Source organism: Panulirus ornatus, chromosome 58 (assembly GCF_036320965.1).
Source record: "Panulirus ornatus isolate Po-2019 chromosome 58, ASM3632096v1, whole genome shotgun sequence".
In the NCBI taxonomy this organism is placed as follows: domain Eukaryota; kingdom Metazoa; phylum Arthropoda; class Malacostraca; order Decapoda; family Palinuridae; genus Panulirus; species Panulirus ornatus.
Window position 1 is genome coordinate 5,141,429 of NC_092281.1, and position 26,119 is coordinate 5,167,547.

At 39.3% G+C, this 26,119-nt stretch overlaps 2 protein-coding genes across 10 annotated transcripts in view; one reads left to right on the forward strand and one right to left on the reverse strand.

Annotated features, from left to right (window-relative positions):
• Positions 1–26,119, forward strand: part of LOC139766863 (CDK2-associated and cullin domain-containing protein 1-like) — a 117,885-nt gene that overhangs the window by 79,539 nt on the left and 12,227 nt on the right. For 6 of the 9 annotated variants that reach the window (XM_071695858.1, XM_071695851.1, XM_071695855.1 and 3 more), the window contains exons 6-7: positions 9,154–9,314; positions 9,510–24,880. In XM_071695858.1, the coding sequence (XP_071551959.1) occupies positions 9,154–9,314; positions 9,510–9,537 (189 nt within the window). In that variant the 3' untranslated portion in view covers positions 9,538–24,880. Of the gene's footprint in view, positions 1–9,153; positions 9,378–9,509; positions 24,881–26,119 lie in introns of those variants that run through there. The other 3 variants (XR_011716959.1, XM_071695853.1, XM_071695852.1) reach the window with 3 other exon arrangements.
• LOC139766864 (uncharacterized) overlaps positions 22,949–26,119 on the reverse strand; it is a 113,508-nt gene continuing 110,337 nt past the window's right edge. Inside the window, exon 13 of the mRNA XM_071695859.1 lies at positions 22,949–25,214. Coding sequence (XP_071551960.1) covers positions 25,064–25,214 — 151 coding nt within the window. The 3' untranslated portion in view covers positions 22,949–25,063. The remainder of the gene's footprint in view (positions 25,215–26,119) is intronic.

The window sequence follows — 26,119 nt, forward strand, 5'->3', positions numbered from 1 at the left end:
TGTTATCGGCGAGCAACAACTGATTCACTTCCCAGGCCATCTTGCCCAACAGACTGCATACTTACCCCTCTCTCCAAAATTCTTGCATCTACCTCCCAAACCACCCTATCCATAAACAAATTAAACAACTATGCAGGCCTCACACACCCCTCCCGTTGACCAACCTTTGCTAGGAATCAATCGCTCTCCTCTCTTCCTACTCATACACATGCCTTACATCCTTGGTAAAAACTTTTCACTGCTTCTAGCAGATTACCTCCCACACCATATACTCTAAAGCCCTTCCATAAAGCATCTTTGTCAACCCTATCGTGTGCCTTCTCCAGATCCATAAATGCTACATACAAATCCATCTGTTTTTCTAAATATTTCTCACACACATTCTTCAAAGCATACACCTGATCCACACATCCTTTACCACTTCTGAAACCACACTGTTCCTCCTCAATCTGATGTTCTGTACATGCATTTGCCCTCTGAGTCAGTTCCCTCCCATATAATTTTCCGGAATACTTAACAAACTTAGGCCTCTGTAGTTTGAACACTCACCTTTATCCCCTTTGCCTTTCTACAGTGGGACTATGCATGCATTCCACTAATCCTCAGGCACTTCACCATGAGCCATACATACATTGAATATCCTTACCAACTAATCAACTATATATATAAATAGCATTAATGGAATTGCCTTGATTAGGGTGTCAGCTGCCCATGCCGTTTCGGCTAAAAAAATGGTAATATCCCTGGAGTAGGTAACAAAGAATTCTACCAACATATACCTTGTGTGATGCAGATGACTAAAAGGGGTGGGTGCGAAGGGCTAGAAACTCCCCTTCTTGTATTCAAATTTCTAAAAGAGGGAACAGAAGTAGGAGCCAGGCAGGAAGTGCTCATGCTCCTTGAAGGCTTAGGCTGGGGTTTCGAAACTTTTGTGAATGTAACCAAGAGGAAAAGAGAGTAGACATAAGTTTTATGTTTGAGGAAAGTTACCTTGATGATCTGGCTCTGAGTGAAACAAAGCTCAAGGGTAAAGGGAAAGAATGGTTTGGAAATGTTGTAGGAGTAAAGTCAGGCTGGGAAGAGGACAAGAGCTAAGGAAAGAGTAGCACTACTGAAGCAGGAGTTTTGGGATTGTGTGGTAGATTATAATGAAGTAATTCTACATTGTAGTGAGTAAAATTGAAAGTGTTTGATGAGAGATGGTATTTATTTTTGGATGAGAGATGGGTGATTATTAATGCTAACGCACCTGGCCATGAGAAGATCACGAGAAGCAAGTGTTTTTGGAGCAGCTGAGGAAGTGTGTGAGTAATTTTGATGTAACAGACTCGGTATTAGTAATGGGTGATTTAAATGGGAAGGCAAGTAATGTGGCAATTGAGGATATAATTGGTGCACATGGGGTATTCAGTGTTGTGAATGGAAAGGTTGAACAGCTTGTGGATTTGGGTGCTGAAAAAGGACTAGTGATGGGGAATACCTGGTTTAAAAAGAGTGATAGACATAAGTCTACACTTGAGAGTAGGAGAGATTGTCAGCAGGCACCATTGTATTATATATTAATGGATAAGTGTGTAAAAGAGAGACTTTTGGAAGTAACTTTGCTGAGAGGGGCAGCTGGTGGGATTATCACTATCTTGTGGAAGTGAGGATGAAAATTTGTAGAGGTTTTTGAAAAAGAGGAAAAACTGATGGGAGAGGAAAGTGAGCTTGGAAAAGATACTTGTGTGAGGAAATACCCGGAGAAATTAAATGTAGAATGGCAAAAGATGAGAGTAAATGAAGCAAGAGGAGTGGGTGAGGAATGGGAGGTATTTAGGGAAGGTGTGATGGCATATGCAAGAGATACATGTGGCATGTGGAAAGTTGGAGATGGATAGATTAAAAGGGCTTGTGGATGGTGGGACGAAGTAGTTGCTAGTGAAAAAAGAAAGGAGGTGTTTGGGTGGTACTTATAGGGAAAGAGTGCAAATGAGTCGGGAGATGTATAAGATAACGTGGCAGGAGGTCAAGAGGAAGGTGCAGGTGTTAAAAAGGAGGGCAAGTGAGAGTTAGGGTAAGTGAATATCATTAGACTTTAGGGATAATAAGATGTTTTGGAAGGAGGTAAATAAAGTGTGAAAGATGAGAGAACATCAGTGAAAGGGGCAAAAGGGAAAGTTATGACAGGCAGAAGTGAAGTGAGGAGACGATGGAATGAGTCTTTTGAAGGATTGTTAAATGTGTTTGATGAGAAAGGCAAGGTGTAGGGTGTTTTGGTCGGGGTGGTATATGAAGTGAGAATGTCACGGAGAATGTTTTGTAAAGAGAAAAGGTGGTAAAAATTTTGTGCAAGATGAAATGCGGCAAGGTGGCTGGAGTGCATGGAATTCCAGTTGAATTTATGTAGAAAGGGGGTGAGTGTGTTTTTGATTGGTTGGTAAGAATTTTCATTGGATGTCTGGATCATGGTGAGGTGCTTGAGGTTTGGCATAATGCATGTATAGTGCTGTTGTACAAAGGCAAGGCATATAAAGATGACTGTTCAAACTAGAGAGTAATAAGCTTTTTGAGTATACCTAGTATGCAGTATGGGAGGGTACTGATTAAGAGGGTGAAGGCATATACAGAGCATAAGATTGGGGAGGAGCAGTGTTGTTTCAGAAGTAGTAGAGGATATGTGGATTGAGGTGTTTGCTTTAAAGAAAGCATGTGAGAAATACTTAGAAAAATAAATGAATTTGTATGTGGCTTTTTTACTCTGGAGAAGGCATATGATAGGATTGATAGAGGTCCTTTGTGGAAGGTCTTAAGAATATACAGTGTGGGAGGAAAGCTACTAGAAACAGAGAAGTTTTTATTAAGAACGTAAGGCTTGTGTACGAGTTGGAAGAGAGAAGAATGAATGGTTCCCAGTGAAGGTTGGTGTGATGTTACCATGATTGTTCATTTTGTTTGTGGATGAAGCGGTTAGGGAGGTAAATGCAAGAGTCTTGGAGAGAGGAGCAATTATGTAATCTGTGGGGGATTAGAGGGCCTGGAATGTGAAGCAGTTGTTTGCTGATGATACGGCACTCTTGGCAGATTCGAGTGAGAAACTGCAAAAGTTTGTGACTGAGTTTGGAAGAGTGTGTGAAAGTTCAAAGTGTATGTGAACAAAAGCAAGATTATTAAGTTTAGTAGGGTTGAGGGACATGTTGGTTGGAATGCTAGTTTGAATGAAGAAAAATTGGAGGAAGTGAATTTTTTTGATATCTGGGAGTTGACTTGGCAGTCAGTGGAATAATGGAAGTGGAAATGAGTCATACAGTGGAAGGGGCAGCAAAAATTCTGGGAGTACTGAAGAATGTATGGAAAGGGAGTTATTTGGCAGGGTAAAATTGGGTATGTTTGAAGGATTAGTAGACCCAACAATATTATATGGATGAGAGGCATGGGCTTGTAGATAAAGATGTGGAGAGGAGGGTGGATGTGTTGTAAATGAAATTTTTGAGGACAATAAGTGGTGTGAGGTGGTTTGATTGAGTAATTAATGAAAGGGTGAAAGTGATGAGGTCATAAAAAGAATATGGTTAAGAGAGCAAAGAGGGTGTGATGAAATGGTTTTGACATATGGAGAGAATGAATGAGGAAAGGTTGACAAAGGGGATATATGCATCACAAATGGAGAGAACAAGGAGAATGGGAAGACTAAATTGGAGATGGAAGGATGAAGTGAAAGTGATTTCGAGCAATCAGGGCTTGGACATGCAGGAGGGTTAAAGGCGTGCACGGGTGGAATGGTGTGGTATAATGGGGTCAATGTACTGTCAGTGGACTGCACCTGAGCGTATGAAGTGTCTGGGGTAAATCATAGTAAGGTCTGTGGGGCCTGGCTGTGTTTATAGAACTGTGGTTTCAGTTCATTACACATGACAGCCAAAGAATGGATGTGAGGGGTTGTGGCCTTCTTCGTCTATTCCTGGCGCTACCTCACTAATGCAGGAAATGATGATCGTGTGACTTTTTTTTTCACATTTGTTTGCTGTTTCCTGTGTTGGTGCCCACAATATATGAAGAAAAGGCCTCATTTGCTTACATCCATTCAATACTTTCCATAAGTAATGTACTGAAACCACAGCCTTAAGTTGGCTCTGCAAACCTTTCCATGGTTTTTCCCAGTTGCTGCATATGACATGGTTCAGTCCATTGACAGCTTGTATACCAGGTCATTCTAATTCATTTTGTCCAGTGCATCCTGCTTGTTTAAGCCTCAGGTACTCAAAATTTTATTGACTCCATCCTCATCTTCAGTTGTCTCCTGCTTCTTCTTGTCCCCTCTATGTCTTACACATATATCCTCTTATATCCTTACTCATACTCTCCATATGTCCAAACCATCACATTAAACTTTTTTCAACTCTCTAAACCATACTCTTATTACCACACCTCTCTTTTACCCAATCATTTCTTACATGATCTACCTTCTTTACACCATATATTTTGTCCTCAAACATTTAATTTCCACTTTCACCTTCTAAAATGTAAATTTTTATCTATTGCCCCTGCCTTGCATCCAAGCAACACCACTGGGACTACTATAACTTCAAACATACCCATCTTTGCTCTCCCAGATATGACCTCTCTCTTTCTACACATTCTTCAATGCTCCCAAGACTTTCACCCCCTCCACCACACTGTGGCGCACCTCAACTTCCATGGTTCCATTCGCTGCCATGTCTACTTCCTCCAAGTTTTTTTCATTGATTCACACAAACCATTACACCTCTGAACAAGAAAGTTATGAAAAACCTACATAATATAGACATCCAGAACCAGCTCGCTACCCACCTTTCACTCCCACTGGTATAGTCAGTACAATTAAAATTATAAAGAACTCTCTTGCTGTAGGATATGACAACATATCAAATAAAATACAGTGACCCATATTGGAACCATGCACTTACAGATGTCTTCAACTACTGCCTACCAAACAAAATCTATAACATTGTAGGCTTGCTAACATAATACCAAACCTAAAATCCTCAGGACTACCCAACTACCCCTCCTCCTACTGCCCTTTTTCACATCTATCCATAGTATACAGACTGAAAAAAATGATCCACAACAGAATCAAACAAAACATCTCACTCAACCACACAACACGGTTTCAGACCCAGACACTCTACCACCATGGTACACACTGAGCTGACATATCGTACATAGATTCAACTAACCACAACCCCCATTTTGTACAGCACCAGTGGCAGTAGACATCAACAAAGCTTTGACATTGTTCCCCCCACACATCCTTAAAAAGAGAAAAAATCCACAATACTTTGAAAAAGTAGTTGGCCAATTTCATAGCCTGCTGCCATGCCAGTCTTTTACAATGGCTACATAATGGCTTCTCCTCTAAACCACCTAAACTTTGCAATGGAGATTTCCAAGGAGCAGTTCTTTCTCCTTCTTTCTTTAATCCCTTCCTGCAGGCCCTCCCTTTACATCAGGCAAATCTCAGCATGAATGGTCCTTTCATGTACAGATGACCTAACAATCACATTACAACACACTGACACCACATTAACAAGAAAAGACATGAGGCACTATATTACACAGTTAATTGGAACAATGGCTCACCTAGAACACAATGTCTGCATCTTCACACTTTTCAGTCTCTCTCTTAACCCCTGACTGACATGAATCCAGCTCCCACCCTCCAGTTACCTTGGATGGACAGTCTCCCATTGAAGAAAACCATTAAAGTTATCACATATGAGACACATGACGTTCACTTCTGACACCGATAACATCAATAAAAAAGCAACCCACAAAGTAAATTCCCTCAGATCATTAACTGGCACCAGATTTGGACAGAAAAAAAGACTCCTTGAACATCCTATAGAAAGAATTCATCAGCTGCATTTTAAAATATGCCTCAGCGTTAGAAACAAATATAACAAAGCTGCAAACCACACAAAATAGTGCTTTCAGAACAATCACTTTCTACTTAGCAGCCACAAATACTCAACACCTTCACAATGAAACAAAGATCCTCCCAATAGTCCCATCTGAACATGTTCGGCACTGGCTTACATGTAACAGCACAAGACCTCTCCTACCCAAAACACTCTAATCAGCAACCCCCAGGTAGAAATATAAAGTTTACTCCTGCCTCACACCTCAGTAAACACAACTCGCATATCTCTCTACCCCCAACTAATATAACACTGACAAAACATACACACTGAGATAACCAGACAAGCCTTAAACAGCAAACATCCTGTCTGAGTCTTATACTCCATCCCATCAGAAATACACCCAGCCAAAACCTCAATCCCCAGACAAACTCAAGTTTCATTCTCCTGCTTACGCTCTGGACATCAGCTATCACTACAAACACTTTTTCAACATATCCTAGGACCCCTCACTCCCAGGATGCATCTACCACAATGAAGATACCAAGCAGTTACTACTTTGTTGCCCTGCAATCTTCACATATAGATGCACTTTATGGTGTATGGTCCCGCGTGGTGGATGTGGCCTACCTCCTGAACACTGCAAGAACTTCATAAAGATATAAGGGACTCTTGGGACAGTGAATAAATAAGTAATTCATGCTGATGTGCTTGACATCCCAGAAAGAGCTCATCATTGAGAATTACATGGATCTGGCAGTGGATGGAAACATGGAAGCGGAAGTGGATCATAGGGTGGGGGAGGGGGCGAAAATTCTGGGAGCCTTGAAGAATGTGTGGAAGTCGAGAACATTATCTCGGAAAGCAAAAATGGGTATGTTTGAAGGAATAGTGTTTCCAACAATGTTGTATGGTTGCGAGGCGTGGACTATGGATAGAGTTGTGCGCAGGAGGATGGATGTGCTGGAAATGAGATGTTTGAGGACAATGTGTGGTGTGAGGTGGTTTGATCGAGTAAGTAACGTAAGGGTAAGAGAGATGTGTGGAAATAAAAAGAGCGTGGTTGAGAGAGCAGAAGAGGGTGTTTTGAAATGGTTTGGTCACATGGAGAGAATGAGTGAGGAAAGATTGACCAAGAGGATATATGTGTCGGAGGTGGAGGGAACGAGGAGAAGAGGGAGACCAAATTGGAGGTGGAAAGATGGAGTGAAAAAGATTTTGTGTGATCGGGGCCTGAACATGCAGGAGGGTGAAAGGAGGGCAAGGAATAGAGTGAATTGGAGCGATGTGGTATACCGGGGTTGACGTGCTGTCAGTGGATTGAATCAAGGCATGTGAAGCGTCTGGGGTAAACCATGGAAAGCTGTGTAGGTATGTATATTTGCGTGTGTGGACGTATGTATATACATGTGTATGGGGGTGGGTTGGGCCATTTCTTTCGTCTGTTTCCTTGCGCTACCTCGCAAACGCGGGAGACAGCGACAAAAAAAAAAAAAAAAAAAAAAAAAAAAAAGTGTATGGAATGTTTTGGCCACCTTACATATCTAGTGGCACAGAATGATAACTTTGAAAGCTTTTGAATTTCATGAGAAGACAAAAGCTGCAGAATTGTTATGATATGTGAAGGACGTTAACAGTAAGGTGACCATGAACTTGCATGAAGATGACATTGTGGAATGGAAGAATTGCAACAGTGAAGCACCCATAACCATAGAAGACAGACATGAGGATAGTGTTAGTGATAGAAAGGAACCACAGGAAATCATCACTATGGATCATGAGATGATACCTGGGGAAGAGTTCTAAATGTTCGTGGAGCAAAGGAGTTTTATCACTCAGTGTATACCTTAACCAGGAGAAACTTATCAAGAACTAAACTTTTCAAGAACTGTTTAATTGGGCTTTAAAGCATTTAAAACATCTAAAAAGTGAAACTCTAACTCCTTCACCAGTTACTACCAGGCCTTAGATTATCTTTAATGATCTTCTATGCACATCACCGCTAACTCCCAGAATGGATGGGAAAGCAAGTCTTTCCTCTTGCCACAGCCTTTTTTTGCCTGATCCACCTACAGCAATTTAAGGTTTATGTAACTGTCTACCTCTTCTTTAATCTGCATACTATTTTTGGAAGTGAAAACAGGGAAGGATTTTAAGTCATGTACAGTAATATATAATGATTTTGTTAAGTACTGTACAGTAATATATAATGATTTAAATAAATTATCACTAACTGTGTTTGGAGATTTGAAAAATGTTTGGAAAGAGAGGTCATTATCTGAGAGGGTGAAAATGGGTATGTTTGAAGGTATAGTAATTCCAAGTGTTATTTGGATGCAAAGCATAACTGTAAATTAGGATGTGTGGCAGAGGATGGATGGGTTGGAAATGAAATGTTTTTGGACAATAGGTGGTGTGAGGTGGTTTCATCAAGTAAGTTGTAGACTTGTCTAAGGGCTCAGAAGTTTTTTAGTAATTTTTTATTATACTTGATCGCCAATCGCCATTTCCTGCGTCAGCAAGGTGGCGCCAGGAAACAGATGAAGAATAGGCCCATCCACTCATATATATACATAAATGCCCATACATATACATACAAAGACATACACATACCTACACATGTATATATATTCATACTTGCTTGCCTTCATCCATTCTTGGTGCCACCATGCCCCACAGGAAACAGCATAGCTACCCCCCGCTTCAGTGAGGCAGCACCAGGAAAACAGACAAAAAAAAGCCCACATTTGTTTATACTCAGTCTCTAGCTGTCAAGTGTTATGCATAGAAACCACAGCTCCCTATCCACATCCAGGCCCTACATACCTTTCCATGGTTTAACCCAGACGTTTCACATGCCCTGGTTCAGTCCATTAACAGCACATTTACCTCGGTATACCACATCGTTCTGATTCACTCTGTCCCTTGCCTGCCTCTCACCCTCCTGTATGTTCAGGCCCCAATTGCTCAAAATCTTTTTTACTCCATCCTTCCACCTCCAATTTGGTCTCCCACTTTTCCTTGTTCTCTCCACCTCTGACAACTATATCCTTTTGTCAACCTTTCCTTACTCATTCTCTCCCTATGTTTTATATGAAAAAATATTTTTTATATGAAAAAATATGTTCATGACTAATGCACAACAGAGGAAAATTAGCAAAGGAGCAAGAGGATGTTGGTATCGAGATTGGAAACAGAAGTTTATATTCTAAAACTCTTGATAATTTTCTCATTAATCTGCTACCAGTATATATTAAAACTTTCTTTGAATTGGCAGGTGTTTGCTGGATACATTCCAGGTGTTCTTCCTGCCATGCGTGAACATGAATTAACTAGCTATATAAATGAAACTCAAGAATTACAGGCATCTCTTCGGCAGTCATGGATCACTTCGAGTTCTCAGGGAAGGAAACGATGTTTGGAGGAGGAAATGCTCACGTAATGTCCTGTGTGTATAAGATACATCAATAAAGAATTTCATATATTTAAGTGCAATTTTGACGTATTTTGTTTATTTTGTACCTGGCTACATGATGAAATTGAAAATATATATAATGAATGCTTTTGGTAGACATCCTAAGCTGTATCTTCTCAGTAGCATTTAAAAGATTTGTTTCTTGAATTCTTTACTAGGAAGATGGTGTCAATCACCCCTACATAACTCATTACAAAGCAGCCAGTTGTGGACCACAAGATGGTGTCAATCACCCCTACATAACTCATTACAAAGCAGCCAGTTGTGGGCCACAAGATTGCCGAAGTAGTTACATTCCGCTCCTGTTGTTGCCAGGACTCAATTGCTGATTATAGCTGAATTACTAGCATGCATACAACTCATGAATACACTTAAGCTTTGCAATGAAAAAAGTGTGGGAGCGTGTCAGGGATGCATGAATATTACTAAGGTTGTTAAAAACTTTTATGAATAAAGTATTGCATAAGATAAGAGTGAGGTGAGGTGACTGTGATATACAGATAATCACAGTGAAAGGTAATAGTTCCTATTTGAAGATAACTATGATCTGTTAGCTGTATTAAGAGAATGAGTTTGATGAAAAATAGGTTTTGCTGTGTCAAGGGTGGGGATGTAAGTTTATGTTATAGCAAGGTTATTGTTTTTGTAAGAGATGGACAGTTGCAGTGCAATGTCAGTCTGAATGGAAAATAATCAGTTAAGGAGTTAGGATTTAATACCGATGAATGGTAAAGATGGTAATGAAAAATTTGAAGGAGAGAGTGCAGTCATCCACGGGAGAAGAAATGAGAAGTACACTGAGGGCTCTGGTGAGTGGAAAGTATATAATATAGTGTGTACAAGAGGCTTGTATGATAGAATGCTTGTTTCAAATTTTATGTCATATGAAACTTTTGTTTTCAAAGGGCTAAAAATGTTAAAACTAAGACCAGTAAGGATGGATAACTTGTATCATATACTTTAACCTTTTAAATGAGTAATTCCTCTGAAATGACCCTCCCCTAGTGTTGAAGAAAAATAAATATCCTTACAGAATATGATTATATTATAAATTATTAAAGAAAAGATTCAAAATAATAGTATATATTTCCCTGTGTTAGTCTAGCAAAGTGTTGAGTGGACATGAGAGGAGGTGGATGGGTGGTGTGGTAAGTGTTTGATTATTATGTTTTTTTTGGAAACTATTTCAAAGATGGAAGGATGGAATGAAAAAGACTGAGCAATAAGGGCCTGAATGTGAAAGAGGGTTAATTAAGGGTCAGCAGAGGATACAGTGATTTGGAATGGTGTAAACTAGGGTCATCGAACCATCAATGGACTGAAGCAGGACATGTGAAGCTTCTAGGGCAAACAATGGAAAAGGTCTGTGGGGTCTGGTTGTGGACAGGGAGCTGTCGTTTTGGTGCATTACATGTGACACCTAGAGAATGAATGTAAATGAATAATGCCTTTCTTTGTTCGTCACTACCTCACTAATGTAGGAAATGGCAATTTAGTATGAATTTTTTTCAAAGGCATATGATATGGTTGACAGAGGTGCTTTGTGGAAGGTCTTAATAATATATAGTCTGGGACGTAAGCTGTTAGGAGGAGTGAGGAGTTTTTATCAAGGGTGTAAGGGACGTGTATGAGTAGGAAGAGAGGAGAGTGAATGGTTCCCAGTGAAGGTTGGTCTGCGGCAGGGGTGTGTGATGTCACTATGGTTGTCTAATTTGTTTATGGCAGGGGTGCTTAGGGAGCTAAATGCAAGAGCCTTGGTGAGATGGGCAAGTATGCAGTCTATGGGGATGAGTGGGACTGGGAAGTGAGTCAGTTGTTCACTGATGATGCAGTACTGTTAGCAGATTCAAATGAGAAACTGCAGATGATGGTGACTTAGTTTGGAAGTGTGAATAAAAGCAAGGTTTTCAGGCTCAGCAGAGTTGAGGGCAAATTTTGTTAGGAAGTAAGTTTGAACGTAGAAAAATTTAAGGAAGAGAAGTACTTTAGACATCAACTGGGAGTGGACAAGGCAGCGAAGGAACCAAGGAAGTGGAAGCAAGTCACAGAATGGGGGAGGGGGTGAAGGTTCTGGAAGCACTAAAGGTGTGGAAAAAGATAACATTATCTTGGAGGGCAATAACGGGTATGTTTGAAGGAATAGTAGTTTTAACAATATTATATGCTTGTGAGGCATGGGCTATAGATAGGGTTTTGTCGAGGAAGGAGTATGTGTTGGAAATGAAATGTTTGAGCATAATATGCAGTGTGAGGTGGTTTGATCAAGTAAGTAATGAAAAGGAAAGAGAGATTTGTGGTAATAAAAAGAGTGTGGTAGAGAAAGCAAAACTGGGTGTGTTGAAATGGTTTGGACATATGGAGAGAATGAGTGAGGAAAGGTTGACAAAGAGGATATATGTGTCAGTAAGGAGGGAATAAGGAGAACTGGGAGACCAAATTGGAGATTAAAGGATGGAGTGAAAAATATTTTGAGCAATCAGGGCCTAAATGTGCAGGAGGTGAAAGGTATGCATGGAATAGAGTGAATTGGTAAGATGTGATATACTGGGGTTTATGTGCTGTCAGTGGACTGAACCAGGTCATGTGTAATATCTGGGGTAAACCATGAAAAGTTCTGTGGAGTGTGGATATGGATAGAGAGCAGTGGTTTTGGTGCAATACACATGACAGCTCAAGAATGGATGTGGCTGTTCATCATCTGTTCTTGGCACTACCTTGCTAATGCAGGAAACAGTGAATATGTATGAAAGAAAGAAAGAAAAAGGTCTGTTATCCCTTCTACATCAATACTTGCCATATTAGTACCATACTTTCTTCTTTTATCTCCTCTCTCATATTAGTTTCAAGATATAGGGTGTTCATGAAATAATGTGAATATGCTAAATTAATCTTATTGATTAAAGAAGTACAATTACTGCCATAATTTCTTTACAGGAGGTGCTTTAAGTGTGTGCCATCAACATATGCACTTTCTTGCAAGAAGCAGGGGATTCTCAGACACCTTGTCTTGGGTATGTTTTGAACTGTTAGCAATTGTACAACATGAATAACTGCATATAAGAGGATGCTCATTTATGCATTTAGTCAAAAGAAATTTTCCCTTCAAGTATTGTGAACAACACTTAATTATGTGGTTCATATGACTGTTGATTCAGCTTTATCTTTCAAATTTATTTTCACCTTTTTTTTTTTTTTTTTTACTCTTTTTCCCCAATCAAGTTTCTTTAGATTTTAAAATACTCTTCCTTTTTCATGTCACTACTTTCACCTTCTTCAATAATCATACTTTTACCATCATCTGTATACTCCTGTTGTCATTATGTTGAGAGAGAGAGAGAGAGAGAGAGAGAGAGAGAGAGAGAGAGAGAGAGAGAGAGAGAGAGAGAGAGAGAGAGAGAGAGAGAGATATTTTATCTATTTTCATATATGGCAACAAAACACATCCCATACATTATGTGTATACATAAAGTTCCTGCAGCTAATTACCCAGAATGGAGAGGAAGAGATGTGTTACCCTTAATTCTAGGGAGGAATACAAGTAAACACTTCAACATAAATCAGGTCTATAGTTAACTTAATTTGCCAGATACCAGGTTTCACTCCCACAAAGTCAGCACTCTTCTTGATATATTACAGAAAAAAAAAAATTTGTTCCAATTCTGCACAATTTGTCAATACCATCTTGGAGACTGGGGTCTCCAATTTGTGAGACAATTTAACCCTTCCAGTGTCTCTCCAAACCGTCACACAAGTGTACCCTTTGTTATGACTGAATCACTCAAGACTATATGTGAGTTTCTGAATTCCTCAATCTCATTTGCAAATAATTCCACCTCTTACATGGTCTCCCTCTGCTGTAGTAATGGATACAGCCTAAGCCATCATGCTAAGCATTACATTCAATTACAGAGCTGGGGCTTTGAATAACTACATTGGGGAGTGTTGCTACATGATGGCTAACCTGGTGTCATTGTATTTTTGTTATACAGCTTTACATATACAAATTCTGCAGTGAGGGATAATCAACTTCCTATTTACAAGTGCTCAGGTGAACCATGAGATGACATTGAACTACAAACACAATAAATTATCATTAAATTCTTTTATTCACTGATATAAAAACTTATTAGGTGTAGTTAAAATTTCTGATCTCACGAAGTAAATGAATATTCTTGATCAACAATCATATGCTTACTGATTTTGCATATCATTCCATGATCCTGCAGTGTTAAGACAACAAGTAGTACATGTACTGTCTTCCTTCCAAAATTTAAGAGTTTTGCCTCTAAACAATCTTCTTTTAACAAACAAGAGTGAACGGTAATGGATAGAAGCATTACATTCAGTGCATGCATGCTATATAACCTACTGACAACTTGGTAAGCCAAGTGCTGCAAGAAATGTATAAGAAACTCATAAACTGGGATATCAGTGGCAAAGTTTGCGTGTTCGGCTTGGTAGTGGGTAGCTTGGTGATGCGAGAAACAGTGATCAAGTGTTATAAAAATATACATAGGAATAGGGGAGAAGGAATACTTCCCCCGTATTCCCCATGTGTCGTAAGAGGTGACTAAAGGGGGCAGAAGCAGGGGGCTGGAAACCCTCCTGTCCTTGTATTTCAAGTTCTGAAAGGGGAAACAGAAGAAGGAGTCAAGCTGGGAGTGCTCATCCTCCTCGAAGGCTCAGATTGGAGTGTCTGAATGTGTATGGATGTAACCAAGATGAGAAGAAAGGAGAGATAGGTAGTATGTTTGGGGAAAGAAACCTAGTTGTTCTGGCTCTGAGTGACACGAAGCTCTAGGGTAAAGGGGAAGAATGGTTTGGAAACGTCTTGGGAGCAAGGACAAGAGCAAGAGCATAGGACAAGAGCTAAAGAAGGAGTGACAATACTCCTGAAGCAGTATTGATGTGTGTAAAACTGAAAGTGGATGGAGAGATGGGTGATTATTGGTGCTTATGCACCTGGTCATGAGGAGAAAGATCATGAGAGGGAAGTGTTTTGGAAGCACCTGAGTGGGTGTGTCAGCAGCTTTGATTCAGGAGACCAGGTAACAGTAATGGGTAATTTAAATGCGAAAGTGAGTAATGTGGCAGTTGATGGTATAATAGGTGTACATAGGGAATTCAGTGTTGTGAACGGAAATGGTGAAGAGCTTGTGGATTTGTGTGCTGAAAAAAGAATGGTGATTGGGAATACCTGGTTTAAAACGAGAGGTATACATAAGTATCCGTATGTGAGTAGGAGAGATGGTCAAAGGTTATTATTAGATTACGTGTTAATTGATATGCATGTAAAAGAGAGACTATTGGATGTTCATGTGCTGATAGGGGCAGCTGGAGGTGTCTGATTACTACCTTGTGGAGGCAAAGGTGAAGATTTGCAGAGGTTTTCAAAAAAGAAGAGAAAATGTTCAGAAGAGAGTGGTGAGAGTAAGTGAGCTTGGAAAGGAGACTTGTGAGAGGAAGTACCAGGAGAGATTGAGTGTATGATGGCAAAAGGTGAGAGCAAATGACATTAGGGGAGTGGGTGAGGAGTGGGATGTATTTAGGGAAGCTGTGATGGCATGTGCAAAAGAGGCATGTGGCATGAGAAAGGTGGGAGGTAAGCAGATTAGAAAGGTTAGTTAGTGGTGGATGAAGAAGTAAGGTTGTTAGTGAAAGAGAATATAGAGGCATTTGGATGATACTTACAAGAAAGAAGTGCAATTGACTGGGAGATGTATAAAAGAAAGCGGCAGGAGTTCAAGAGGAAGGTGCAAGGGTTGAAAGAGAGGGCAAATGAGCGCTGAGGTGAGAGTATCATTAAACTTTAGGGAGAATAAAAAGATGTTTTTGAAGGTGAATGATGTGTGTAAGACAAGAGAACAAATGGGAACATTGGTGAAGGGGGCAAGGGGGAAGTAATAACAGGTAGCGAAGGAGTGAGAAGGAGATTGAGTCAGTAATTTGAAGGTTTGTTGAAAGTGTTTGATGATAGAGTGGCAGATGTAGGATGTTTTGGTCGGGGTGGTGTGCAATGTAAGAGGGTCAGGGAGAATGGTTTGGTTAAGAGAGAAGAGGTATTGAAAGCTTTGCCAAAGATGGAATCTGGCAAGGCGGCTGATTTGGATGGTATTGCAGTTGAATTTATTAAGGTGGGGTGACTGTACTGTTGATTGGTTGGTAAGGATATTCAGTGTATGTATGGATCATGGTGAAGTGCCTCAGGATTGGCAGAATGCATGCATCGTGCTGTTGTACAAAGGTAAAGGGGGTAAAGGTGAGAGTTCAAACTACAAAGTCATAAGTTTGTTGAGTATTCCTGGGAAATTATATGGGAGGGTATTGATTGAGAGGGTGAAGGCATGTACAGAGCATCAGACTGTAGAAGAGCAGTGTGGCTTCAGAAGTGGTAGAGGATGTGTGGATCAGGTGTTTGCTTTAGAGAATGTGTGAGAAGTACTTACAAAAACAGATGGATTTGTATGTAGCATTTATGGATCTGGAGAAGGCATATGATAGGGTTAATAGATATGCTTTGTGGAAGGTCTTAAGGGTATATCCATTCCCGGCATTACCCTACCCCACAGGAAACAGTACCGCTACCCCTTGCTTCAGCGAGGTAGTGCCAGGAAAAAAAAAAGTTGTCTCTAGCTGTCATGTGTAATGCACCAAAACCACAGCTCCCTATCCACATCCAAGCTCTACAGACCTTTCCATGGTTTGCCTCAGACATTTCACATGCCCTGATTCAGTCCATTGATAGTATGTCAACCTGGTATACCACATTGTTCTAATCCACACTGTTCCTTGCACGCCTCTCACCCTCTTGTATGTTCAAGCCCTGATCGCTCAAAATCTTTTTCATTCCATCCTTCCAACTTCAGTTTGGTCTCCTGCTTCTTGCTCCCTCCACCTCTGACACATATATCCTCTTTGTCAGTCTTTCCTCACTCATTCTCTCCATATTTCCAAAATATTTCAACACACCCTCCTCTGCTCTCTGAACCACACTCTTTTTATTTCCACACATCTCTCTTACCCTTTCATTACTTACTTGATCAAACCACCTCACATCACATATTGTCCTCAAACATTTGATTTCCAACACATCCACCTTCCTCCATACAGCCAAGGCCTCGCAACCATACAACATTGTTGGAACTACTATTCCTTCAAATGTACCCATTTTTGCTCTCCGATATAACATTCTTTCCTTCCACACATTTTTCATCACTCCAAGAACCTTTGCCTCCTCCACATCCTGTGACTCACTTTCATTTCCATGGTTCCATTGGCTGCTAATTCCACTCCCAGATATCTAAAACACTTCACTATGTCCAGTTTTTCTCCATTCAAAGCTACATCCTAGTAAACTAATCCTTCAACCCTACTAAAAATAATAACCATGCTCTTATCCACATTTACTCTCAACTTTCTCCTTTTGCACACTTTTCCAAACTCGGTCACCAACGTCTGCAGTTTCTCACTCGCATCAGCCACCAGAAAGCTCTGGTCATGGACAAAAGTCCACATCAAAGCTAAGCCTTAATTGAAACAGAGAATTATGAAACTGAAAAAAAAAAAAAAAGGACAAGTGAAACTAGCTACAAATTTTTAAGGATGTGAAAAACCAGTCTCATGAAATGTGCCATGTCATAGTTATTAGGAAAGACGAGATGGTAGAGAGTTCCAAAGGTTAGACTTGTAGTAGGTTTCAAAATGGCCCACCCATCAGTTGCCAATGGCCACACAATAATCAAGTGATGCAGCAGCTTGCTGAGTATTGCATAGTGTAGATAGTGGTGGGGGCACACAAGCAGCCAGTTGTCAGGTGCAAAAACCAAAGTAATAACCATAGAAGAGGGAAAATAAGCCAACATTGCAGCATAGAGCATGGGGGTCAAGTTTGGAGGTTAACTTGGGACATTTTATGAGGCAGACTGCTTTCGACTCTGTTAAGTAAGGATGTGAGAGCACTTCATACAAGGATGAATCAATCCTTTGTATAAACAAAGCAACTGTTCAAAAGAGAAGATGTTTCAACAATTAAGCAGAAACCCCAGTTTCTTAGAGGCAGACTTAGCCATTCCCGTAATGTGGGGTTTCCAAGGAAGACTGGATATTACAGTAATACCAAGTGTGTTCATGGAGTCGAGTCAAGAGGTGGAATTACAGAACTGTCAAAGGAGATATGAAAGTTGTGAGTTTTCGATATAAAGATGGGTACAAACTGGGTCTTGGAGGCATTAAATTTAACAAGATTTTGTGTATCCCACTGAGATATTATACTTTTATATATTTACTAATTATACTTTATCGCTGTTTCCCGCGTCAGCAAGGTAGCGACAGGAAACAGATGAAGAAAGACCCATCCACTCACATACACACACATATACATACATATACAGATATACAAAAGCACATATTCATATTTTTTTGCCGTCATCCATACCCAGCACCATCCCACCCCACAGGAAACAACATCACCACCCCCTGCATCATCAAAGTAGCACCAGGAAACAGATGAAAAAAGGCCACATCCATTCACACTCATTCTCTAGCTGTCATGTGTAATGTACCAAAACCACTGCTCCCTATCCACCCCAGATGTTTCGCATGCCCTAGCTTGGTCTACTGACAGCACGTTGACTCCAGGATATCACATCATTCCAGTTCACTCTATTCCTTGCATGCCTCTCACAGGCCCCAATTACTCAAAATCTTTTTCACTCCAAACACACACTCTTCTGCTCTGTCAACCACGCTCTTTTTATTACCGCACATCTCTCTTAACCTTTTATTACATACTCAATCAAGCCACCTCACACCACATATTGTCCTCAAACACTTCATTTCTAACACACCCACCCTCCTACGTACAACCCTATATATGGCACATGCCTCACAACCACATAATATTGTTGGAACTACTATTCCTTCAAATATACCCATTTTTGCTCCGAGGTAATATTCTCTCTCTCCGCTCACTCTTCATCACTCCCAGAATCTTTGCCCCCTCCCCCACCCTATGACTCCTTCCACTTCCATTTGCTGCCAAGTCCACTCTCATATATCTAAAACTTATATCCCACCTGTCCCCCAACCCTGCTGAACCTAATAACCTTGCTCTTATTCACATTTACTCTCAACTTCCTCCTTTCACAGACTTTTGTAAGTCACCTACTTCTGCAGTTTCCTACTCAAATCTGCCACTAGTGCTGTATCATCAGCAAACAACAATTGACTCACTTCCCAAGCCCTCTCATCCCAACAGATTGCATACTTGCCCCTCTCTCCAAAACATTTGTATTTACCTTCCTTATCATCCTATCCATAGACAAATTAAACATTGGTGACATCACACACCCCTGCCACAAACCTTCACTGGGAACCAGTCACTTTCCTCTCTTCCCATCCTATCCATATTCCTGACCGCTGTGCCCACTCTTCTAATATTCTGGATGTTTTTCACCTCTAGTCCATCGCACTGTAAATACATAATCTCACCCCCAGTTGGTTCATCTAATCACACTTATAAATGTATTTATTCTAATGGCACCTCCCCTTCCAGCAATTGATCCTAGTTTTATATGCTTCAAATATTCTTCAGGCCCAGTGTACTTTCAGCTTTGTAAGGTAATGGTGAGTACACATACAACCATTTTTTTTTCAGTACAGTATTCAATAAATTACATGAGATATTCAACATTTTATTATAAAATAGGCTTTGTGTTAGATAATTTTGTCCAACTATAGGCTAATGTAAGTGTTCTGAGAATGTTTAAGGTAGACTAGGCCAAGCTATGATGTTCAGTAGGTTAGATGTATAGTATTAAATGTATTTTCGACATGGTATTTTCAACTTACGATGGGTTTATCGAAACACAACCCCATTGTAAGTCGGGAGCACCTGTACCTGGTAAATTATATCAGAGGGTAGTAACTGAGAGGGTGGAGGTACAGAGCATCAGACTGGGGAGGAGCATTGTGGTTTCAGAAGTGGTAGAGGATGTGTGGATCAGGTGTTTGCTTTGAAGAATGTATGTAAGAAATACTTAGAAAAACAGATGGATTTATATGTGGCATTTATGGATCTGAAGAAGGCATATGATATTGTTGATAGAGATGCTTTGTGGAAGACCTTAAAAATATATGGTGAGGGAGGAAAGCCACTAGTAGCAGTGAGAAATTTTTATCAAGGGTGTAAGGCATGTGTATGAGTAGGAAGAGAGGAGAGTGAATTGTTTCCAGCGAAGGTTGGTCTTCAGCAAGGGTGTGTGATGTCACTATGGTTGTTTAATTTGTTTATTGATGGGGTGGTGAGGGAGGTAAATGCAAGAGTATTGGAGAGAGGGCAAGTATGCAGTGTGTTGGGGATCAGAGAGTTTGGGAAGTGAGACAATTGTTGTTTGCAGGTGATGCAGCACTGGTGGCTGATTTGAGTGAGAAACTGCAGAAGTTGGTGGCCAAGTTTGAAATCAAGAGTGTGTGAAAGGAGAAAGTAGAGACTGAATGTGAATAAAAGCAAGGTTATTAGGTTTAGCATAGTTGAGGGACAAGTTAGTTGGGATGTAAGTTTGAATGGAGAAATATTGGAAGAAGTGAAGTGTTTTAGATATCTGGAAGTGGACTTGGCAGTACATGGAAGCAGAAGTGAGTCATAGGGTGGGGGGAGGGGGCATATGTTCTGGGAGCGATGAATAATCTGTGGAAGGACAGAATATTATCACAGAACAAAAATTGCTGTGTTTGAAGGAATAGTGCTTCCACCAAGAATATTAAATGGTTGCAAGACATGGGTTACAGATAGGGTTGAGCAGAAGAGGATGGATTTGTTGGAAATGAAATTTTTTTTTTTCATACTATTCGCTATTTCCCACGTTAGTGAGGTAGCGTTAAGAACAGAGGACTGAGGGAATATATTCACTTGGCCCCCTCCTCTGTTCCTTCATTAGGAAAACTAAAAACGAGAGGGGAGGATTTCCAGCCCCCCCACTGCCTTCCCTTTTAGTTGCCTTCTACAATACGCAGGGAATACTTGGGAAGTATTCTTTCTCTCCTATCCACAGGGATAAAATGAAATGTATGAGGACAAATGTTGTGCGAGGTGGTTTGATTGAGTAATGAATGAAATGGTAAGAGAGATGTGTGGGAATAAAATCAGTGTGGTTGCCAGAGCAGAAGAGGTGTGTTGAAATGGTCTGGACATATTCAGAGAATGAATGAGGAAAGGTTGGGAAAGAGGATATATATATATGTCAGAAGTGGAGGGAACAAGAAGTGGGAGACCAAATTGGAAAAGGCAGGATGGAGTGCAAAAAATTTTGAGTGATCAGGGCCTGAAAATGGAGGGTGAAAAGCATGCATGGAATAGAGTGAATTGGAACATGTGGTATAGTGGGGTCAATGTGCCACCAATGGACTTAACAAGGGTATGTGAAATGCCCAGGGTAAACCATGGAAAGGTCTGTTGTTCCTGGATGTGGATAAGGAGCTGTGGTGTCAGTGCATTACACTTGACAGCGAGAGAATGAGTGTATGTGGCCTTTCTTCGGCTGTTTCCTGGTTCTAAATCACTGATGCAAGTGGCGGCAATCGGGTGTGGGGGAGAAGAGAATGTATATTTATCTCTATTTCCTTTCTTTCATGCATTCTTTGCTGTCTCCTGTGGGGCAGGGTGGCATTGGGAATGGATGAAGGTGAGCAAGTATGATTACGTACATATGTATATATGCATGTGTAGGTGCATTTACGTATATACATGTGTACGCAAGTGTTTGTCTTTCTTCATCTGTGTCCTGGTGCTACCTCACTAACACCGGAAATGGCGATCAATTATAAAAAATAAAGACAAAGGAAATCTAATCACTGGCTGAAAATAACACTTTCAAATCTTATGAGGCTTAATCTATCATGTTACATTATGGAAAGGAACAGTGGTGCATAATGAGGTGCTATTTATATCTATATCTCTGATGCCTGTTCCAACTGGAATTCCCTCAGTGGGAAGGCCATGGCACTAAGTTTCTATAACTAGAGGATTACACTAGCATGAATATATGTGGAGAAACCTTTGTTCTCCATAGTCCAATCAGCAGTACAGAAAAAATGACATTTGAGAGTTATATGGATGGCTATTTTGCTACGAAATGTAATTGTTTTGTTTTTTCAATATCTGCTCATCTTTTCCCATCTCAGCAAAGTGGCATCAAGAAAAGTCCCCTCAATATTTCAGTATGTTATCAAATACAAAGTACTTAGCTATTTGGTAAAAACATTACAACAGGTATTCAGCAATGATTTGAACACATCAAAGATTTGTAAACTGGGTTTACCTAAACCCAAGATAAGAAAAATATCCCTAGGAGTAAAAAGACAAATATCCAACCTCATTAGGTTGCACCTAAAGGATGTGATGTAACTAAGAATTTAGAACCACTGAATCTGTCAGCAGCTCTTGGGTTACCTCTACTCAGGGCCAATCTTACGTATTTTCATTTTTGGTTGATGAAAAAGTATTGTTTCAAAATGCAGTAAGCACTGTTTAAAGAGGAAGAATATAAATAAGATACATGAAATATGGATACAATAAAAGCACAATGTACTGATGACATGTATACAAACTTTTCACAAAGGAGTAACTGTTTAACAGTAATAAAGATTATGATAAAACTATTCTTCTGTATACAGTAATTTCATATAAAGCAAAATTCTGTAATTACCTTTGACTCTACAGCTTATCTATGAATATTTTTGACATAAGCTTACTCCTATGAATTCAAGCCAAGTTAATTTACGAGTTTCCAGATTTTGTATCTGTCGAGATAGGAGTGGTAACATACACAAGTACACAGATAAATCATACCCTAGCTTGAAATGATGTTCATGACCTATGAGGTGGTGATACACAGCATGGACACTTGGGTTAAACTGCCCAATCAAAAAACTGAAGACAGTAGTAGAGGGTAAAAATCAGCTACCATGCAACAATGGATTATTTTGACATGTGATAAAGGAACTGAGAGTCACTAAGAAATATAGGTGTGATCATTTTAAAAAAGTTAGTGTTATCATTATTGATTAAACATTTTCATGTTCTATACTAAATGCCGCAACTTTATTTACCTGTGCTCTAAAAGCATATGTGATTCTGAAAAACTTGTAAAAGATTGAAAATTTCAAGCAAAAACTTTTAAAAATTTGTCTTGTTATATAATCTACAGTTTTACAATAAATTTCATCTAAATCACTAAGAAAATATATAAATATCAGTAACATGTTAGATTTTCAATCAAGAATACAAATGGTCCCTAGTTAAGGCTGTCTCCAAGAAGAGCTTAAAATGCACTTACTATGTCTAATAGATCATGTCTAATGTTTACAGTTTAAACAAACGTCATTGTAAATTACCTTAATATATGTGTAGCAAGATTTTCACCCGCCAGATGCAGAGTTCCAGCAATTTACTCAAGATGCAGTGCCTTACATCTACATATTTTGAATACTATCATGAAAAATTTTACCCTGCAATAAAAATTTCAATTCCACTGACAAGAATGTCATCCCTATCAGTGGTGGGTGAGTGTGTTGACTGTGGGAAATGAAAACCAGAGAATACTAGCAACTTTCTAATGTATTTCTTACATGAGATTATGCATATCCATGTTTTTACTGATCAATGTATGTAAACTGCAAGTATATGAAAGAAAAAGACTTAGTAGTCTAACAGTACTGTGCATCCAAAATCTAAAATTGGTGTAAGGGACCTCAACAACATTGTGATATTTCTTATTTGTGAACTAGGCAGAATGCAAGGAAAAAGAATAAGCCTCATTCACTATAGGAAAAGATAAAAAGAGGAATTGTGGAACTTTATCCTTAGTAACCTATAAAGTGACCAGGGAACATATAACCTATAAGAGGATGGCTCAATAGTATTTACACTACTGAATTTCAAGTTGTAAACTAACAGTGATTTCTTGAATACTGGTAAATAAGTCTCAGGAAGTACCAAAGAATCTAGTTTACTCTGCATTATTTGAGCATGTTAAAGTTCATCAGTCTGAATGATGTGAAACAAACACTAATATAAGTAAAGGAACACCACCAATATTCTGGCACTCTTGGTTCCAAAACCTTGCTGGATTAACCATTTTACCAGACCAACTGTGGTCACGTAATAATAATTCATCAACACACCTCTAACCCACTAATTATACATCTCCCATGTGTCTAAAGACTGCTAGAAATTTAAATTAAATAAATAAATGAAATACATTATACAACTGCTCAGGACTGAGGTGCTCTTCAGCTATGAGTTTTGCAAATTCGTCCACATACTTTGCAACTCCTTTGTGGTTTGCAGACCGCTTTTCTCAGCACACTTTATTCATGGAAATACCATGACGCTTCATGAATCTTTGAAGCCATCCTTCACTATAGTTATGCTCGTTATAATTTACGTTCTTTATGGAACAACTTAGTCTGGTTCATTATCATGCTACCTGACAAGTCCACCCCATCACTCCGATGCTGTTGAAACCATTCCATCATCACTCGATTGTGCTCAGTGCTCTTACTATCTTTCAAAGTTTTTCTAATCGTCATTTGCTTCTTGGAATTGCTGTCTGCATAGAATTTCAATATTTTCTTCCTTTCCTTCTTTATATCATAAACAGCTGATGAACCAATACTGTAGATGTCACTTAGTGTATGCACCGAAACACCAAGGTCCATTTTTCTTCAACAGTTCTACTTTATCTTGGATCGATATGGACTGGTATTTATGTTTGACACCACGACTGACACTCTCATATGTCTTAGAAGCCATAGCTAGGGTTAAATTTAGGCAAAATAAGCTAAGAATCTCACAGAATTGCAGTATCATCACCAACAAGTGCAATGTAAAGAATGTAAATAAGTGTGCCCCACACACAATGCCATGTGGCCGCCCAGTAAACTAGTCTGGTGGCCACAGTAATTTCAAGTTCCCTCACGTGATTTTATCCAGACTAGAGTTGCCGGATATTCGGTGGTGTACCTGTACAATGAACATGAAAATGTACACAAAAAATAGATCTCAAATCTGCAGAAATGTTATTCTGTGTCAAAACTGCAATACCTGGAATGCTAAAACCATATAAATGGATTATTGACAACAAAAAGCAACTCAACAATTTTATAATACTTTCATCATTACTACAGCAATGAACCATATTTATATCAATGCAATGTTAATGTATAACTGAAGAAAACATTTCACCAGATGTTTGAAAAAAATTATACCCCCTAAAAAAAAACTTTTAACCCAAAAGATGGATTTAGAGGAAAAGTCAAGAGTGAGATTATTGATACATAATTCCCAAATAATCTCAGTGAAGACAAAAGCACCTTTATATCTTAGGAACATCAAAGGCTAGAAATCCAACTCCAGACACAAGGTTATGTGTTCAGTCAGTACTGGCAACCTAAAGTAATTTGCAGGTCTGAGTGATATTACAAAAGAGCATAGTAGTATTAAAAAAAAAAAAAAAAAAAAAAAAAAAAAGGAAGTGACTGAAGTTCTTTTAAAAAAAATTAGCAATGAAAAACAAATTTCTAATCATATCAATGCTATTATGTACATGTTCATATACTTTATAACCTGTGGTACAGTGCCCTAATACCACTGTATTATCAATAACTTTATTACACTGTCAAGATTCTGAGGTCCTAAAAATCCTGATGGTGGTCAGAGATCCACTTCTGCAACATCTTCCAACATGAGGAATCTCACTACTCTTGGTGGAAGAGAAGAGGCTTCGAGGCTTATTTGAATTCTCTCTCCAAGTCGACAGCGGATGTTAATTCTGCATAGGTCAGCAAGAGTAAGGGGTTGTGATCTGTAGAATGTGAGAAATCATTAACTATGCATGATGTCAACAGCAGATGCTAATTCTGCATAGGTCGACAAGAGTAAGGGGTTGTGACCTGAAGTAAGGGGTTGTGACCTGAAGAATGTGAGGATAAATTATTAACTATGCATGATAACCTACTACAAATTTCTTTATTTCATACTTGTTCGCTGTTTCCTGGACTTTGTCAAACAGACAAAGAAAAGTCCTCATTCACTCACATCACTTCTACAAATATAATGGTATTTGAAGCAGCATACATACTACCAATATACAAGGGAAGCTTAGAGAGAAAAACTTAAAATATGACACCTTTCGCTGAACACAGTAATCAATGAGACCATAACTTATCTACTTGTTTGGAAAGAAAGAAACAAAGACCTAATATAGAGTAAAACCAAGCTAAGTGGGTACCTCCATGACCACTCAGGAACTAAGCTGACTTTAAACCTATCAGTTTTGCTACACACTGGACTGAATATCAGTCACCTCCCCTTAGAGCAATAAAACACTCCAGGCAACAAAACAATTTTTAAACCAGAACAAGAATGAATAGGATAGTAATTTTCTGTATTCTTAGTGCATTCTTTGTTGCAGTGCTGATTTTCTGTACTAAACAATGAATCATAAGGACAGCTTGTAATTACAAGGTAAATTAATCTTCCTTCATGAATGTAGGTGGTCTCTTACCTAAATTCTTATTCATGCCTTAAATCTTAGTCCTTCAACTTATATGAGCAACAAAAAAATCAATTCCCTATTATTATGAAACATGGTAAACCCCCGGTTTAATGGACTAATAGGGGAAAGGGGTCTCCATTAATGACAAAAGTCTGTTAAACTGAACATAACCTTATGGGCCATTTTTTAATACAACATACAATATGCAGTAA